Source organism: Passer montanus, unplaced genomic scaffold, assembly GCF_014805655.1.
Source record: "Passer montanus isolate IOZ18808 unplaced genomic scaffold, ASM1480565v1 scaffold69, whole genome shotgun sequence".
Lineage (NCBI taxonomy): Eukaryota > Metazoa > Chordata > Aves > Passeriformes > Passeridae > Passer > Passer montanus.
The window spans coordinates 1,418,998-1,438,011 of record NW_024372036.1 but is presented as its reverse complement, the minus strand read 5'-3'; the positions used below and the strand labels follow the sequence as shown (position 1 = coordinate 1,438,011).

The 19,014-nt window shown below is 42.0% G+C and overlaps 2 protein-coding genes across 2 annotated transcripts; one reads left to right on the top strand and one right to left on the bottom strand.

Moving 5' to 3' along the window:
• Positions 1-23: 23 nt before the first annotated feature.
• Positions 24-5,502, top strand: GET1 (guided entry of tail-anchored proteins factor 1). The gene is made up of 5 exons (XM_039729445.1): positions 24-155; positions 1,739-1,904; positions 2,424-2,491; positions 3,741-3,855; positions 4,521-5,502. Exons 1-5 carry the CDS (start codon positions 66-68, stop codon positions 4,592-4,594), a joined length of 513 nt encoding a protein of 170 aa, XP_039585379.1. The 5' UTR covers positions 24-65; the 3' UTR covers positions 4,595-5,502.
• A 785-nt stretch (positions 5,503-6,287) lies between these two features.
• LCA5L (lebercilin LCA5 like) lies at positions 6,288-15,536 on the bottom strand. The gene is made up of 7 exons (XM_039729443.1): positions 15,374-15,536; positions 14,332-14,843; positions 13,215-13,352; positions 11,484-11,577; positions 9,098-9,201; positions 8,693-8,813; positions 6,288-7,194 (listed from the first exon to the last, which is right to left on the bottom strand). Exons 1-7 carry the CDS (start codon positions 15,534-15,536, stop codon positions 6,566-6,568), a joined length of 1,761 nt encoding a protein of 586 aa, XP_039585377.1. The 3' UTR covers positions 6,288-6,565.
• Between the last annotated feature and the right edge of the window lie 3,478 nt (positions 15,537-19,014).

Genomic DNA, 19,014 nt, shown 5'->3' with positions numbered 1-19,014 from the left:
CACCGCCCCGCCCCGCCCCGCCATTGGCCCGCGCGCCTCACGTGCCCGCGCGCGCCCCCGGGCCCATGGCGGAGAGCGGCGCGTGGCTGCTGGTGCTCGGCGCCGTGCTCCTCTGCTCCGCGCTCAGGATCCTGCTGCCCTCCTGCTCCTCCCTCGTGAGTGGTGCCGCTGGGCGGGGGCAGCGGGAGGATGGCGCTGAGGGGGGCCCGGGGGAGCTGCCGCTGCCGCTGCCGGCCCTGCAGAGGAGAGGCTGGTGCTGGAGATGGCGGAGCGCAGCCCCGCTTCCTCGGGGATGGGTTACCGCTGTGTTCCGTGGTGCTCCTGAGCCTCCAGCCCTTGGGATGCATCGTGGAATTTTTTTGGGCTGGATGGAGCCTTAGGGATGATCCGATTCCAAGCCCCTTGCTGCCATCAGGGATCCTTCCATCGGGCTTGGCTGCTCAGAGCCCCGTCCGGTGTGTGCTTGAAATCCCCCAGGGATGGGGCATCCGCAGCTTCCCAGTTTTGGGAATAGAAGGACAGCTTTGGTCCTTCTTGCATGTTTTCAACAGATGGACGTGGCCATTGTTGAGATAATCTCCGTATCCACTGATCTAAGGAGTTAAGTCATTGCAGGAATAAACCTTAATAATCTTAATCACTGATCAGAGCGCCCCTGTTCTGATCTGAAGCATTCCTGTGGAAGCGTGGATAATGGAATTGAGGACAAATAAACTCAGATAAACTCACGTGCACAAAGATGCTGAAATCCCTGTCGCTCTGCTCGACCGTGGAAATAACTTGACTGGCACAGAGATCAGTGTGCACTGTTCAAAAGTGGACAAAAATCCTTTAAACCGTGAATCATCCTCAGCAGTTTGGGAAGCTGAACTCAGTGCTGCTAGAGATGAGTGATGAAAGAGCCGTGTGAGGAGAGGCTGAGGGCATTTGGTTCATTCAGGCTGGGGGAGGCTGAGATTGGGATCTGCAGCTCCTCCCGAGGGACAGCACCCAGGGAGCAGCTGGAGCTGGGCCAGGGGGATTTAGGTTGGATTTTAGGACAAGGTTCTTCCCCAGAGGGTGCTGGCACTGCCCAGGCTCCCCAGGGAATGGGCACAGCCCCGAGGCCGCCAGAGCTCCTTTGGCCAGGGATGCCCAGGGTGGGATTTTGGGGGGTCTGGGCAGGGACAGGGGTGGGACTCAATTCCTTGTTGGTCCTTCCAACTCAGGATATTCCAAGATTCTCTGAAGATCTCTGCTCAGCTTTCTGCTGTGGTTTGAGGCTGCAGATGGTGTTAATGCTCTCACTGACTGCAGGCCTGAGAGCAGCATCCATGGGGAAATAAGTTACATGTGTCTTGGGGAAGCTGGAAGATTTGCTAAGGAACAGCAAGAAGAAGATTTTGTGTCCTTTTGTGCCTGCATTTCTATGGCAAACAGAATTCATGAACCGACAAGCAGGTGGTGCCTTAAGAAAAGAAATTAGGAAAGTAAAAGGAAAGGAGAAAATGTTGGAAAACTTGGCTGCTGGAGCTGGAAATGGGAATAATCACAGAATCATTTAAATTGGAAAAAACCTTCAAGATGCTTGAGGCTGTTTCCTCTTATCTTGTCACTTGTTCTCTTGTCATCCAAGGATTTCCTGCATCTCAATGAAAGGGCCTTTTTTATGGGAGGCTTTTGAGCTCATACTTTATACACACTACAGCAAATCAGTGGAATTCTGGACCAGGAATTGATAATTTCCTTCACTTCCCAGATATCCAGGCTGTTGCAGAAGGATGCAGAGCAGGAATCCCAGATGAGAGCTGAGATCCAGACCATGAAGCAGGAGCTTGCCACCATCAGCATGATGGATGAGTTTGCCAGATATGCCCGGCTGGAGAGGAAGATCAACAAAATGACTGACAAGCTCAAAACCCACGGTACAGTTCCATGTCTGCTCCAAAAGGAAAAACAGTTTCTGGTTCTGAAAAACTGTCAGGAGGGTTTTCAGCTTTAAGTATTTGTCCTTCAAATTTGCCTTCCCCATCTCATCCATTTTTCCTTCCTTCCTTCCTTCCTTCCTTCCTTCCTTCCTTCCTTCCTTCCTTCCTTCCTTCCTTCCTCTTTCTCCTTCTTATTTTTTTCCCTCTTTAAACTATTTGAAGAGCTTACCTGTGTCTTTCCAGGAATTTCCTGGGCTTCACTGTATAATTATTTTTTCTTTCTCAGTGATGCCTGTCACTGAATCCTGTTTTGAGTAAATCAAAGTAGAAATTACAGTGTGATACAGAACTGGCAGTTTGTTGTAGAAGGGTGTTTTTAACATAGCTGTAAATTATTCGGAAAGAGATTTTTTAACAGGGTAATGTCCAACCTTAAAGAGTGAAATTACTAATTTAATGTAATTATAACTCATTATTATAGGTAATGGAACCTAATATTTTCCTTTTCTTTAACAGTGAAAGCACGAACTGCCCAATTAGCCAAAATAAAGTGGGTCATAAACATTGTATTCTACATATTGCAGGTAAGTAAATATTTTGTTATGGATGCAACTTAACCCAAATTCTCAGTAGTGTTACAATTCTTTCCTGGTTTATTGGCCCATATCTGGTCACTCAGGGCTCCCCCAGCACAGGGAGGAGCTGGAGCTGCTGCAGAGAGCCCAGAGGAGGCTCCAGGATGAGCAGAGGGATGGAGCAGCTCTGCTGGCAGGAAAGGCTGGCACAGCTGGCATTGTTCACCTGCACAGGAGAAGCTTTGGGCTGAGCTCAGGGTGGCCTTGCAGGGCCTGCAGGAGCCCCAGGAAAGCTGGAGAGAGACAATTTCCAGGGGATGCAGGGACTGCACACAGGGAATGGCTTCACACTGAAAAATTACAGGTTTAGATCAGATATTAGGAAGAAATTCTTCCCTGTGAAAGTGGGCAGGCCCTGGCACAGGGTGCCCAGAGCAGCTGGGGCTGCCCCTGGATCCCTGGCAGTGCCCAAGGCCAGGCTGGACACTGGGGCTGGAGCAGCCTGGCACAGTGGAAGGTGTCCCTGCCATGGCAGGGGTGGCACTGGAGGATCTTTAAATTCCTTCCAACCCAAACCATTCTGTGATTCCAAGGACACAGAGTTTGTCAGGCAGAAAGAATTTCTGCTACTGGAAGGGAAATGATGATAAAATCTGGTAGTTGAGGATGGAAGGAGTTTAACTTTCATCTCAGCTCTGTGTTTCTGGTTTTGGGGGGACAAGCTTGGAGTTTATGTTAGCTCTCTTAATCACTGGGTTTTTTTTAATATGGCCCCAAATCCAGGAAAGTTCTGCTACATGTGAATATAATTCTGGTTTTGAAACCAAAATACACTTGTGCTGAGGATGCAAATCTCCACCTACAGCTGCCACACGTTTCCCCACGGTGCCTCATCAGATTGTTTGAGCAGTTCTGATGTGATGCCAAAGAATTTGCTAACGAGGATGGCAGTGGTCAGCCTGAAGATTTCCTTAGGGGACTGTTAAAGTGAGTTGCACTCCTTGTAGGTAAAAATTCAGGCTAAAAAGGGTCATCAGAATTTTAACAAATGCTTTGACTCTGCTGGATTGGAAAGAGGGTCTTGAAAGAAAACAAGTTCTCCCTGCAACCTGGTAATATTATGTATAAATTTAAGGTCATATAAAATCTAAAAATATTCAGAAGAAGATAAAATAACAAAGAAACAATTCCAGATAGCAGTGGGACCGTACTTTGATGTGTGTTATTATCCAAACTAATAAAAAAATCCCCATTCCAGGCTGCCCTGATGATCTCTCTGATCTGGAAGTACTACTCTGAGCCTGTCACCGTGCTTCCCAGCAAGTGGTTGGCTCCCCTGGAGCGCCTGGTGGCCTTCCCTACTGGAGTGGCAGGTGAGGAAAAGGACATTGCCAAGCCCCAGAGCATCCAGGATTCACAGCAGCTGCTTCTCTGACTCCCAGAGCACAGGGATCAAATATTTGAGCAGCTCTTCTATGTGTGGTTCTGGTTTCTTGAACACGGAATTTTGTAATTTTTATTTCCACCCAAACAGAGCATTGCCCTTCTCTGTATTGAATAGACCCTGGGGAAGGTTTAAATTGGAAAATCAGAAAATCACCCAAAAGGGAGTTTTCTCTTCACAGGTGTGCTATGAATAACTATGTACTTATAAAACAACTGATTTCAATTTCAGAGAAATTTACTTTTTAGCTCTCTCAAATCCTGAATTTAAGTTCAAGCAAAGCATTCTGCCAGGCCTTAAACTTAGATATTCTCTTTTGGGTCTGTAGCTGATAATTTTAGCTCTGGGATGCACTCACCCCACTTTAGCTCATATTGGTGCTCTTTTCCCAAGACAATCCAGAATTTTTTGGGACCAGCATTGATTTATCTCCCATCTCTTGAATCTCCCTTTTGCATATAAAGAGTTTAGTTCCTGTAGGCCTCATGAATTCTGAGTTTCATTTTTTACACTTCCGAGGTTGTTTGCAGCTGCACAGGATCCTCAGGGCTATTGATCCAACAACTTCAATCTTGGTTTCTCCCTCTTTTCCAGGAGGTGTGGGAATTACCTGCTGGCTCGTGGTCTGCAATAAAGTTGTGGCTATCATGCTGCACCCCTTCAGCTGAAGGAATCCCAGCAATCCATGCACTCCCCAGCTGCATTTACATAATCACTGCTTTAAATTAATTTAAAAAAAAAAAGGGGACAGTTATCTTTCATGAGACAAGGTCTGAGACAATCCTTGTTATTCCATTTGGATATCTGTCAGTCCTTTTGATCCTTTTGATTTCACTTCCCAGAGTTTGTCTTTCATTTTGGAAAGAGCAGCATTGCTGGTTATAGAACCTCATTTTGGGTTTAGTCAGGGCAGAACCATAAGGTTTTGTCATGGCCTGTTGTCACCAACATGTAAAAGTGTTGGATTTGTGGTTTTAAATTGGAAATGTGCTGGCTTTAGGAATTCATTTGGGAGCTTGGCTGTTTCTTTGCTGTAAGAGATGGGACCATGGTGCAGAGGGCAGAGAGAGGTTGTTTGCTTGGCTTGGGGAAAAGGAGTTTTCTTGTGGTTTTTTTACCCTAAAATTGGAATATTCTTGAGCTCTCCTAAAAAAATAGATGAATTAAATCAAGATTTTTATCTCCTAAGAGGTTTATTCAATGAAGCAGAAGACAGTGCTGTTGCTGCAGGGGGATGCTGATTTAGCTTCCCACTCTGGAATTCCCAGAGCAATGATCTCTTCTGCTGTTCCAGGGCCTTTTCCTCCCTGGAAGGAAGGAAGGGTCCAGTCCCCTCCAAAATTGGCACTGCCTTTAAAAACCAGCTCAAAATGTCAGGTTATGTTGTGTATATATATATATGAATTAAATATTTTTTTTGTTTGTTTATTTGTTTCAATGTTAATTTAAAAATTGGGATTTTTGTATTAGGAATTGCATTTAGCCTACATGAAAGTAAATATCAAGGAAAAAATGTTGTGATTGAATGTTATGTATAATTGTGATTTTATTAAGGAAATAAAGCTTTTCAACCCAGCTTAGGTTTTTTCATCTCTTTTTTAATGTTAACTGCAATTTTGTTAAACAACCCACAAAAACCCCAAACAAACCCAAAATGGCAAAACAAACCCCAAACTCACCAAAATCCACACCAAAACAACAGCCCCCGAGTTTGTGCATAAGGAAATACTGTTTGAATCAACTCAACCAATTTCTTTTTTAAATTATTTGAAATGTCAACAGGTTTAGCTCTGAATGTCTTTATCATCTTTAAAAGCTTTTGTAGTGTAATTTTTGACATTTTTTAAACTTCTACTGCCTTTAAAAATTAAGAGAATGCCCCTAATTTTTCCAAACTTCACACGAATTAAGCAAGTATTTAATAAATTAGTGTGAGGAACAAAACACAATCCTCCTCCCGTCGCTTACATAACCTTAAACAAGGATTTTTAGAGGCTTTTTGGGGACTGGCCATGCCTGACTTCTCCAAAACAATGCTTTCCTCTTGCACATTGATCTCTGGATGTCAGCTGGGGAAGTTACCAGGCAAACTGCTTTGATAAGTTCCAACAGTGGGAAAGAATGAGGCTTTAGAGGTTTCTAATGCTCGTGAAAACAACGTAGGAGCAAATTATTTTTATTATCTGTGAATTCTGGAAGCTGTTTGGGGAGTGAAGGAGCTGAAAAAGTGTTTTCTTTTGTTGCATTGTTGGTCCTCACCCAGCAGTGAACCTTATGAAAGCTGGGTGCTCATGACAACCACCCAGCTTCCAAATTCCAGCTCCTTGTGAATGCAAAAACCTGGAAGTTCCTAAACAAGGACTAACTTCTACCTGGTAACAGGTAAAAATGATAAGGAATTCTTAATCCAACACATTTTTGTGGAAACACACCAAGCACAGAATGTGTTTTTTGTGACAACTGATTGGATTGTTTTGGAAAAAATCATGGAAAGCAATTGCCAGTGCTTGTAAGATTTAACAAACATTTAATGGAAGGAAAACATTTGGTTTGTAACCATGTGAATGTTTAAACTTTCTAAAGACAAGCTGATGTTCTTAACCACCAGGACTAATTGTGGAGTAACTCAGGAGCTGGTTCTAACGAGGAGAGCTGGACCCTGGCATGGAGTTTGGGATTTGCCTTGCACCCCTCACTTGTCTGCCTTCACCCTTGTGCTGCTGGAACTCCAGGAGTTGTCTCCTTGCAAACATTCCTCCCCACAGAGCTCCTTCATCAAGTGTTTGTTCCACTGTAGAGGCACTGTCCTGCCAGCCCAGGGGGGTTTGCCCAAAGGAAGGTTCATAAGCCCCAAAGGAGATTTTCCCCCTGGGCACAGCAGTGTCACTGCAGCTCTGCCCTGCCTGTCCCTGGCTGCCCAGGCAGCTTTTTCCAAATCCTGCTTTGCCTTTGGCACCTGAAGTGTGGAGCCCCTGGTGCAAATTCTCAGTGGCTTCTGAGATGATGTATTTCTTTTTCAGCCTAGTGGGGTCTTTGCTTGGACTTGGACCTTCACTCCTGGCTTTCTTCTTTTGCTGCTCAAAGGGTTTTTTCTCTTCTTTTTCAACTTCTTCCACTGCCTCTCCCTCTTGATTGTTCTCTTTTTCTCTTTGAGCATTTTGTTCAGATTTCATCAGAGTTTGCAACTCCTGTTTAAGAACTTCTGTCTCTTTTTCCATTTCTTTAATAAATTCTGAAAATTTGTGTTCTTCCATCAGTAGTTTGTCCCCTGAAATATTGTAGGGTTTAAGAACATGAGGAATTTTAAAAAGAGCAAGTATGACATCCTTATTTCACTGCTTCAGTTCTTATTATTGATGGTATTTCAAATACCATCTATAATAAATACAACAGCATGGGGCAAGATTTAAATGACATCATTCTACTACTGAATCCAGGCTCATATCTTTATTTTTACTTTTTTTCATGGTGTTGAATTTAGTTAAATGGATTTAGCTGCCATTATGTACAGTAATAGCTAAATACAGTGCCAGAAAAATCATGTACAATGCAACAGAGAAACCAGGTGAGATCTGAGCTCTAAGTTGTCACATTCTGGCTTTTAAGTGGAACTTAGAGATATGCAGGATTTCCTTTCCCTTAATTCACAACAGAGTTGCTTGTGTAGAGCAGAATATACAGCAACTCTCTCACCTGGGAATGAGGGGGCTCCACTTTTCAGCAGGAAAAGGAACATGTGTGCAGAAATGCCATTTACTGTGCAGGGGACAACTTTTAATGGTCCTGCACTCTGCAGAGACTCACAGAGTACCAGCAAAATGAGACATAATCCAAGCTTAAAGGAGAAATAAGCAGTTGTGGGAACTTAAAAAGCCAAGTAAGGCTTCAATAAAAGTCTGCTATCAGTGAGAGAAACTCAGATTTCACAGATTTTTCAGAGGGAGCATTGTAAGACTTGTGTTTTCTATCATTTTTAAGAGGGCATTTTAAAGACAAATGCTGACTTTGGTTGTCTGGGGCACTCGGAAAGGCTGCAGGCTGAAAAGGCAGAGTACAAACCTCAGGAGTTAGCACATGCCAGGTTACAGGGATGTGACCTGGCATCACCTGTTCCACCTGGGCAAATGTGTGACCTGGAGGTCTCCTGTCACTTGTGACATGTTTAGAATGGTGGCACTCAGATCTTTTCTTTTCCTAAAAGCCTTAAAGGAAATAACAGGAATGTTTCTAGAAAGAAAAATGTGAATGAGGGAACAGCAGGGGCTTTTTCTCTCCTCTGTTCTATAGAATTTGTTCAGAATAAAGATGATTACAGATGAGTCCCTTGCATGTAACTTTTCCATGAGAACACAGTGGCTGAGATTTCCACAAAATCTCTTTTCAGGTATCACTGATGAGGAACTGCTCCCAGCCCTTTTCCAGCCATGGAAATAGGTTCACATCAGTGATGAAGATTCCCAGCTTTGGGATCAGTGTTTGATTAGTGTGGATTAACACTGTTCATTACTCTGTTACAGACAGAACACTGAATTTTTACCACCCTGAGCCTTGGGAAGAACAGCAGGGTGGGGATGCCACATCCTGCAGAGCAGCTCTGCTGTCAGTGCAGCACCACCAGCATTTTCCAACCCAGATGATTCTGTGTTTTCAGTGACACTTCATTTCAGCCAGGTGCCAGTGAAGGGCTGCCAGAACCACATAAATTACCAGGATTTCTGGTAATTTGCAAAGACCAGGTGAATTTCTGAGAGAAACATTAAACCTACCTCTGTGTGTGCTGTCTGAAGTTTCTGGCACTTTCTTGTTTGCTGGCTTTTCTTTTTTACCCTGAGCATCTGAGCACACTTCCTTTGCATTACCTTCTCCATCGTTATCTTCTCTGTTCTCCTACAATTGGCAATTAAAGGTAAAAATAATGAGGGAATGCTTGTTTAGTGACTTTTAAAAGAACACAATCAGTGTAATACTTACAAAAAGATTAGTGATTTCTATTGCTGTTACATTATATTTTGCATCACAGCATTATTTCTGTACTGTAATCACACTCATGCAAAATCCCCATCCTAGATGATGGATCAGGCTATCCAGGCATTACTGCAACTTAGGGAATAAGATACAGCTTAGCTGAGAGTTTAAACAGGGGGCTGGATTTGGATCCAGATCTTTCCCACCTTTTTTAGCTGGACTGGATTTTTTTCTGTTTCCTGGTGCTGAGACAGCAGCAGTTCTCTAAAACTCTCTTTATCTACTTGTACTGATCTGTCTACTCTCAGACCTGTTGAATAGGACAAACATTAGCAATACAGTCATTTCTGAATCAGGTTGTTGATATAAATAAAAAATACCTCTGACAACTGACAATACTGGTATGTGACCAAGACTTTTAACTTTTTTTTAAAAATGCATATCAATGCCCTTAAAAAAAGAAATAATTTGTTCTGCTGAACCTGTAAATCCTGAAACTGTACACAAACCTGTATTTCTGAGCCTTTTCATCTGTACATCAGTGCATCCTAAACATAAGTATATGCATAAATATATATAAAAATATACTACAAATTATGTTTTCAGTTAGAAGATGTAAAGTCAGACAAGTGTGTCTATGCCTCAGAGCCCACATGGGCTTAATTCTTGGTTCCATTCTAATGTAAATTTGAGAGGTCTGCTATGAAGCCTCAGAGTTCAGTTTCCTAAATTAGGATCTTTATGGAACCCAGCTCATGGGGAATGCTTAACCCTGTTTGAAATATCAGAGGTCTCTGGAAGAGACTCCAAGGAAGTGACTGAATGAGATGTTCAGAGAAATATGGATATAAGATGGAGAGGATGAGTATATTGTTCCTTTATTATTGGAATAATTTTGACATGAGCATAGCAGCTGAGAAATTTGCTACCACCAGAGCAGCAAAACCAGGATCTTACACATCCACACTCACCCTTACTCCCAGTTTTGAGCTCAGAAATCAAAGGATAAAACGCATAAAAACGGTGCCCTCCGTGTGCTGGCAGCTGGGCGGTGGAAGGGAAGCTGGTGCCCTGGAGTGACTCTGGTGATGGGGGAGGAATCGGCTTCCCAGTCCCAATTTCTCGGGAGTTTTTCCCCGGGAGCAGCGGGGCGTTCCCGGCACCGGGACCGGGGGGCGCTGCCCCCCCAGGTGAGCGGCCGCCACCTGCAGCCTCCATCCACGGCTCCATCCAAAAAATCCCTTCCAGTTTTCCGGCCACCTAAGGAAGTCTCCCTCCAGCCCCGCTAAAAAAGCCCAGCTCCAAATTTCCTGCTGGCTAAAAAAAAACTTTTGTGAATGTCAGCTAGAAAAGAATGATCTGGAGAGGTAACACTTCAGAAATCTGCTAAAGGAAAATTCAATTCAGTAGTGAAAAGGAGAACAAATTGTCAGCAGTTCCAGCTCTGGGTTTCCAAATCCATTAACTGGCAGAGAATGAAACATTTTTCTAAAAATTCCAGAGGATCAGGCAACTTTGCTTGGAAGATTTTCATTACAAAATATCATGTCTCTCTGCAACTAAGCTCCCTTATCTTGATTAAAGGAAAGAAGAATTGAAATAATAACATTGGTTCACATACCATAATTGAACAGCAACATTAAATTTCTATTGAATACAAGGCCATATGTGAGTAAAATTAAAAAAAAAAGTAGTTATGTGGTGTAACTAAAACAAGAATTCAGAGTTTTATTAAAAAACTTGTCTGACTTGGGATGAGAACAAGGAATTTGTGTTTTTCTTAATTTTACACCTTGAATTACCAATCTTTTCCAAATGTAGTTATGTGGTGTAACTAAAACAAGAATTCAGAGTTTTATCAAAAAACTTGTCTGAGAACAAGGAATTTGTGTTTTTCTTAAGTTTACACCTTGAATTACCAATCTTTTCCCTGTAGTTCACTGGTGGTTTGGGCAGAGTTAATGGGTTTGCAAAGGCAATGAAGAGGAAAGAAATAAGCAACTGACTGTGATAAGATTTTGTACTGCTGCCATGATTTGAGGAATTCTGGGGAGAGCATTTCCAGCAGACAGGTTTGCTAAGGGCTCTTTGGTACCCACATGGAGGAAGTCCTGATTGCTGCTTCACTTGAGGAGCAGCAATACCTGATCAGTGTTTTCAAGAGGTGTCTCAGCCAGGGAAGTCCATGTTTAGCTCATTCCATCCCAAATTCTGGGTGTAGTGGAGGCAAACTTGGCATCACAAACAGCGCTGGTTGGTTTTAATCTGAATTTTAAGCTGAATCCCACTCCAGGCAGCTGCCCTTGGGATGCTGGATAGCCAAGACTGCATGGAATAAGTATTTCTCCCCAATATCTGTGAGCATCCGTGTGAAAGAAATATTCTTTACTAAAGAGCTCTTTCTCCCTTAGTAGAACTTAATTTATGTTGTTATTTTCTATCATTCAAGCCTTTAAGCTTTCTGAACCTTTTCACCTTTACAGCCCACACAAAAGCACTATTTTGGTACTTAATTAGCAATAAACCTCCCAGTTCTAAAAGAGTGGAAGTGTCGCTTAATTAATCAAGAGAAGAAGATAGTTACAGACATACTTTGGTCATTAGGAAGCCAATCACTTCTGTCCCTCAGGGCTTTTGGCATCCGATTTGCATAAATATTCTGTACATAAAGTTGCCGATCCTTTTCCTAAGAAGAAATAAACACTATTAAGTTTCTCATATGCATTAAAATTTACTTTTTACCTGCTTAATTTTCCCATGCTGGGTGAAACCCATCAGGGATTTTTTTTTTTGCCAAACTTACATGGTCTTTGTCATTTACATTTTTCCAGACGAAATATTTTTTGCCTTTACTTCCTCTTTTTTGTTTATTTAAAAAAAAATTAATTTACTCAGTGCCCTTATCTTATGCTCAGTTGTTCACAACCTGTTGCTCTGATGGTGACATGAACTCCTGAGGCACATTTTGATATTTATTGAGCAAGATTCCTCTTTCTTTAATGAAACCTTCCTTAAACACAGAAGACAGATCTCAGTTACAATCCAACCACTCCAGCTTTCAGTGGGAAAAAAAGAGAAGCTTCATTTATTTGGGAAAATTACAAGTTATCCTGGAAGTGGAATGGCCTGGAATAAGACAGGTGCATAAAACTATGAATTTGTAAGAATAAACTCTGTTCTGGCACAGAAATAAGGTTGATAATCATGTATGGTCTTCTTTGTGATAAATCAATATTTTGTGGATTTTGTGGATCCAAACAGAAAATTCAGAGACCTGGACACACAGAAAACTGTGTAGAAAAGAGATGAAACAGAACTATTTTAGAGAAGAGTTAAGGTGAGAATAATTTGGAATAATTTCCATTTTGGGACAGTTTTCTATTAGTGTTCCTGAGATTATAATTGTTCCCATCTCCCAGATCTGCATGTCCAGGAGGAGATGAGACTCTGACAGGGAAAAAAACCCTGCCAAGTACCAGGAGGAAACTTCTGCACCTGCTACAGGGAAGAGGGATAAACAACACCCCTGTGCAGAAATCCCACCCTCCATGAACCCTCAGGAACTGCCTGTCCTGCCCTTCACAGTCTGGGAAAACTCCCCTTAACATCATCTTGCACAGATATTTGATTCCATTTAGGAGGAGAAAGCTCCCCAATGGGATCACCTTGACACAGAAATATAGAAATAAATGTATTTTAACTGTGCTACAAACACAATCATGAAAAAGCCACAAAGGATTCCAGGTTTTCTGGAATGTGTAAAGGTTTTCTTCATTACAGCTCATGTGGCATCCCAGTCCTGGCAGTTTTGGCTTTATATGCATTTAGTTTTCCTGTATGCTTGATTTACAAGCATTACAAAAAGTGCTGAACTGGACCTATTTATCTCAAAACCATTTGTCTAAAAATGAAACTGGAATTTAAGCAAACTCTTGAAACATCTCCACAGCTCTTCTTGTTAAACTCTAGTTTTGCAGGTTGTAATATTTGGCTCATTTTGTGAGGAAGCTAATTTAAAGTGAGTAGATGAACGTATCTGACTCCAATCTGGCAAAATGGTGACATATTGGCCAAATTGTGGATTTTGGTTAAATTTCTGATGCATTAATTCTCTGTTTCAATTCATTATTGACCTGCTTCTAACAAATAGACCCCCCCCAATAATGCCAGAATTTGACATTTCTGGCTTTTTTAGCAGATTATAGACTCAAGCAGGAAACCAAATTCGATTAGTAAATATTGCAAAAGAAGCAAAAGGAATAGGTAACATTAAATACTTTAATTTTCCTGTAGAGACAGAAACCTGGATAAAATGTGGAATACCTTAATTTTTTGGTGAACAATGTTAATTTCCATTAGCAAGTTCTTTGTGGTCATTGTAGCTTCCAGGAGTTTTTTACTCTGACTCGCCAGCCGACGACTAAAGGTGCTGCTGTTCAGCTTCAGCTGCATTTCCAGACTCTTAAAAAAGGGACAGATTTTACCATTCTCAGTGTGACAGCTGGAAAACTTCAGTTCTTCAATGATTTAAAATAAAAGTGTGCTAATATAAGGAAATTTAAGCTCATAATTATACATAATAACAGTTATCATCTTCCCATTATAGTAATATAAATAATATTATAAATTATTTTGTAAATAATACATGAAACTGTACTGAAGTATCTGAAAAACTAATTTTAAAGTAAGAAAAAAATGGTTTTCACCTATTTTCACTAAACAAAAGGTTATGGCATTAAATCATAAAAATAAGGCTGTACATTACCTTTCTGATGGATTAATTAATAAAACTATCTTTGAGAAATGTTAAGGCTTTCTATTCACAGAGACCTATGAACTGTAGCAGAATAAGGAGGCATAGTGTAAATGTAAATCGGGTGATTTATTGGGTTCTTTATCTTCAGAACCCAGGGCCATGCAGTGAAATTCCTGTTCCTAAAAGTATCAGGTGGACACCCAACCTTGTGTGATTTTATAGCTCCTCCCTCCTAGAAACAGAAAGTTTTTAAAAGACATTCTGAATTCAGCTGTTCATATTTACAGTTTCTCTTAAGATTTCCTGACTCTTTATTTAATTCTGTGCATAATAGGCTCCATGGGAAATAGAAATGAATTCCTGGAGGACCATGGGAATTTCACTCTTCCAGTTTTGTAGCAAAAAATGTGTTCCTATCTTTTTTTGTGCCAGGGTCAGTGAGAGTAAAGGAACATGAGATGAATTATCTCCTCTTGAACTTCCTTACACTCAGGACAGCACTGGATAAACAGCATCCAGTGTTACAGGATTATATCAGAACATTTATCTGATAAGAAGCAGCCAAAACTTTTCCACTATTCCTGCACTGAAAGCTCTCCTGCTCGATGATCCTTGTGATTCCCTCCCAGTTTAGGATATTCCATGATCCCACATTCCAGAAATACAATAATTTGCAGGCATTACCTGTATCCTCTCATCCTTTGCTTCCAGTGTTTCATTAAGGACTGACAACCTGCGATTAAGTTCCTCCTTCTCCGCCAGAGCTTTGTCTTCTGACAGCACAGCCAAAGCCTTCAGGTCACCTTTAGTTCTCCTCAGCTCCGCTTCAACTTTTTTCAGCTCCCTGGCTGTGTTTTTCTCGGCCTCCTGGGACATTTTGAGGAGGTTCCTGAGGTCTCTCATGTCGCTGCGGTGCCCTGCCAGCAGCTCCTGCAGGTGGCTCTCTGCGCTGCTGTACCTGTCGATGGCCCTGGCGTGCCGCCGCTTCAGCTCTTTCAAAGCCAGGTTCTCGAAGCTCGACGTCTCGATTTTCCTTTGCAAGTCGAATATTTCGTTCTTCAGCTCTTTGATTTTGTGGATCCTGGCTGAGGATATTCGCTGGGCCGTGGCGTTTTTGTCCTGGTAAACCACCCCGCTCTGCAGGGGTGAAAAGGAGTTCGGATTGGAGGCGTTTGCAGCTGGCCATTTCTTCACTCCTGCGTTCAGATCAGAGGGAATGGCCATTGAGAGACAGAAATTATTGGAGACAAATCAATCAGCATTTGCTTTTTCTGCTCACACAAACTCCTACTACTAATTAACTACCACTCCTAAACTGCTCATCCAACTACAGAATTGTGGTTTCTTCACAAAATGCCCCAAAACTCTGATGTTCAGTGAGAAGCTTTGAGGATTGCCAAGGGCTCCCACATCCCAGGGGATTCTCCCTTTGGATCACTGAGTATTGTAGGGAAGCAGAGAATTACATATAAAATTACATATATATACATAAATTATATGTATATATAAAATATAACATGTATAACATATATAATCTATAATCTATAATTGGAATATATATTATTATACTACATTTATTTTACCAATTCTCCTTTCACTGAAAAACTGTTGTCCTTGTCTTCATAATTAAAAAAAAAAAAAGCCAAAGAAAGGGAACAATGATATTTCTTTAGGGAGTCTCATACTACTACTAGAAATATCTCATACTACCAGAAAACAAATTTACCTTTTTTGTCACCTTGGGCATAGAGACACTGTCCATATTTCTTTCTTTCCTTTCTTGTCTTGTCCTTTTTCTGTGTTTCTCTCTCTTCAGTTCCTGGTGTTTCTGAAGGTTTGCTCCCTCTGACTCTTTCAGGGTCAGTCACTGAAAAAGCTCTTGGAATCATCACTGGGAGAGTGTTCACTTGTGTCTTCTCCAAGAGGTCACCACCCTACCTGGGATTTCACAGTATTTCATGTCATAAAAATATCAATAATCACATTTTTCAAGAACTAGACAGCAAATCAGATCACAAAATTAACTAAACCCTTAAAAACAGCACAAAAACCACCTTAGCTGCCAGATTAACACTCTAAGCAGAGGATAGAGAAGACCCCAGAACTATTTTTATATGCTTGTAAAAAGCATGTATTTAGCACAAAATAAATAATTGTAAGTAATTTTCTAGATTTTTTTCTGAATAACTGTTATGCTTTTTTTTCCCCTTTCTTCCCCCTATTTTTTTTTCTTTGCAGAGGCTACTGGGAAGTTCAAGAACACATCACTTTATTCTCCTGGCACAATTATTTAAGCACTGTAGTTCTGGTAAAAACTATTTCTTGGGCTATGGCTTGATGCCCATTCAATTTTCTTATTATGTTCCAATCCACTTCAGATGAGGAGAGGCAAGTTTTTCCTCGAGCCACAATTGTGGAAAGGAATTAGGTTCTAAACATACCTGAAAATGAGATTAAAACACAAAAGAGGTTAAGTGCTAGGACCCAAAGTGATAATTCAACTTTTATTTCTTGCATAAATAGAAAAAAAATTAGAAAAGTAGGCAAATATTTGCTAATAGGGGGTTTTTAGGGTGGCAATGTCACATTCATCTCATAGCAACCACACAGCCACAGAAAAATTAATCTTTGCTCCCTTAAAATTCATTTATAAACAAAGAATCTTACACAGTAGAAGGATAATTGTATCCTTTGGGGGTCTAAAAGGAGCATGGCAACTGGAAAGGAAATTTGAGGAGGGTTAAAATGTTGTTTTAGTTCACATGGGTTTTAACATGTCCCCTTCACTAACAAAATATGAAACTATTTTCTTAAAACCTTCTAACTCCTTTTGTTGGCTTTTTTTTGCTTTGTGCTGGCATTCCATTTTCAATTAAATTTCTTAAATGGGAGAGGGGAATCACATAGCTCCCAGAGAAAATTAAAAAACGTAATTCAGGATTGCATAGAACATTTTAGGTTGAATCAAAACAGTTTCATTACTCTTAATTCCTTCACATGGACAGTTTTTCCTTGTGGAATTCGGAGGAATGCCACAGTCCTGTTAAATCTGAGGCAGTGCAATAACCCACAAGAGATGAGAAATCATATTTTGAGCATTAGGCAAAGCCCAGGTTGATTCACAGACCTGTATTTCTGTTAAAATTTGATTTGGCACTGCCAACATTATCTAGGCAAATTGTCTTTAAAGCAAATTTCCTAAAATGAAACTTAAAACTACTGCTTTAATTTGTTTTGATGAGAAGTGTGGCCTGAATCTGCTCATCCAAAGCAGCTGTTGAGAAGTAAAGAAAATAGAGAAGAAGAAGAAGACAGGCCAAAGATGAAGCAGAAGAAACAGAGATATGAAATGAAAGATATAGCAATAGAATTAAAAAGTCAGGGGATGGAATGGACAAACTCCAGGACAATTTATATTGAAAAAGTACAGGAATTAAAATGATTACAACCAAATTCCTGTGTCAAAGATGAAAATGTCCTGGCACCCTGTCAGTGCCCGCCTGGACATACAACCCCAAACCAGCCCCATGTCCTGGCAGTCCCCTCCATGTCCCACAGCTCCACACCAAGCTCCATGTCCTGGCAGCTCCCTCAATGTCCCAAAATCCCACACCCAGCCCCATGTCCTGGCAGTCCCCTCAATGTCCCAAAACCCCAAACCAGCCCAATGTCCTGGCAGTCCCCTCAATGTCCCAAAATCCCACACCCAGGCCTATGTCTTGGCATTCCCTCCACGTCTCACAACCCCACACCCAGCCCCATGTCCTGGCAGTCCCTTCAGTGTCCCTAAATTCCACACCTGGCCCAATGTCCTGGAACCCCCTCAATGTTCAACAAACCCATCCCAAGCTCTATGTCCTGGCACCCCCTCCATGTCCCAAAACTCCAAACCAGCTCCATGTCCTGGCAGCTCTCTCAATGTCCCAAAATCCCACACCCAGCCCCATGTCCTGGCACCCCCTCCGTGTCCCAAAATTCCAAACCAGCTCCATGTCCTGGCACCCCCTCCATGTCCCAAAACTCCAAACCAGCTCCATGTCCTGGCAGCTCCCTCAATGTCCCACAACCCCACACCCAGCCCCATGTCCTGGCACTCCCTCAATGTCCCCACTGGACACACAGTCCCACACCCAGCCCCATGTCCTCCCCTAACCCTTCTCTGTTCTCCCTGGCTCCCACAGGTGAAGGATCCCACCTTGTCCCGTGTCCTCCCTGGGAATCTCTCCCTGCTCCCACCCCAGTGTGAGCAGGGGTGCTGTCCCCTCACGGCCTCAGCAGCCGCCATCACCGGCCTCCATCCCTGCTGCTGTGGGAAATGGCAGCAGCACCCTGGCAGTGGGGTCTCACCCTTTTCCTCCCTGTTCCCCCCCTCTTCCCTCACCCCAGACAGTGGAGCCTGTGTGTGTATTTCCACCCCCATATTTCAGTACCATTCCAGGGTTTTAATGGGAATTTTGAGATGTGGGTTCTGCTGAGCCCTGGCCATGGAGGTGCCTCAGGGCCTGGCCGCACCCTCAGAGCGCACAGGCCGGACCCAGCAGGCTCCAAAATCGGCATTAAACTCAACATTCTTAACTTGAAAAAGAGGAAAAATCCCTTCAGAATGAAGTCACATTTTCCATGGAGGCTGCACACAATGGGAGCTGTGACCCAAAGCCCTTGGAAGTGACATTTCCATGTGTGGCTCAAAGAGTGTTTCAGGTACAAAGCCAAACAGGAGTGAGGGTTTATTGGCAATTCTGTCCCAGATTTGACCATGGATATTTGGTGGTGCAGATATTTACTGCTCTGACTTTGACTTTTGTGACTCTTGTGGATGGTGCTGTGCAGGGCCATCAGTTGGACTTGAAGATCCTTGCAGATCCCTTCCAAATCAGCTTATTCTCTGATTGTCTGATAAATTATTAACATCATTATCACAAGGCTGATCAGTATGTTGTACTTCTTCAGGGCACAGAAAACCAAATTATTTGGAAACATTCTATTCCAAATGGCCAGTCTTTTCCCCGACTATATTCACATATAAAATCTCCTGGGAAACAAGCATGTGTAATAACTTCAGGCAATAATTAATGTTTTCTCACTTGTTTCTTTTTTTCATGGTTGTTGTTCTTTTTCAGGAAAATACTCTGAAAATACCTACTTCTAATAGGCTTGTTGCTGGACCTCCTGTTACCCCTTAAAAGTAAAAAAGAAATGACAGATGGTGAGCCACAGTAAACTACCCATACTGTTATTTTTAGTTTTCAGTGCAGTTTTTCAGGATCCCAGTTCCATACATTTCCCACTGGTTAACAGAGACAAAACACTTCCTTTCAACAGCATTTTTACTCTTTATAACTATCAAGAGTAAAATTTTTACTCTTA

What these genes read in the sequence shown, in the direction of transcription:
- GET1 (XM_039729445.1), top strand. Translation starts at nt 66, where the DNA reads ATGGCGGAGAGCGGCGCGTGGCTGCTGGTGCTCGGCGCCGTGCTCCTC. An exon ending in TGCCCTCCTGCTCCTCCCTC is followed by an intron (nt 156 to 1,738) that starts GTGAGTGGTGCC and finishes TTCACTTCCCAG; the next exon opens with ATATCCAGGCTGTTGCAGAA. An exon ending in TGACAAGCTCAAAACCCACG is followed by an intron (nt 1,905 to 2,423) that starts GTACAGTTCCAT and finishes TTTCTTTAACAG; the next exon opens with TGAAAGCACGAACTGCCCAA.
- LCA5L (XM_039729443.1), bottom strand. Translation starts at nt 15,536, where the DNA reads ATGATTCCAAGAGCTTTTTCAGTGACTGACCCTGAAAGAGTCAGAGGG. An exon ending in TTGTTCACCAAAAAATTAAG is followed by an intron (nt 11,578 to 13,214) that starts GTATTCCACATT and finishes ATTTCTTCTTAG; the next exon opens with GAAAAGGATCGGCAACTTTA. An exon ending in TTGGCTTCCTAATGACCAAA is followed by an intron (nt 9,202 to 11,483) that starts GTATGTCTGTAA and finishes CCTATTCAACAG; the next exon opens with GTCTGAGAGTAGACAGATCA.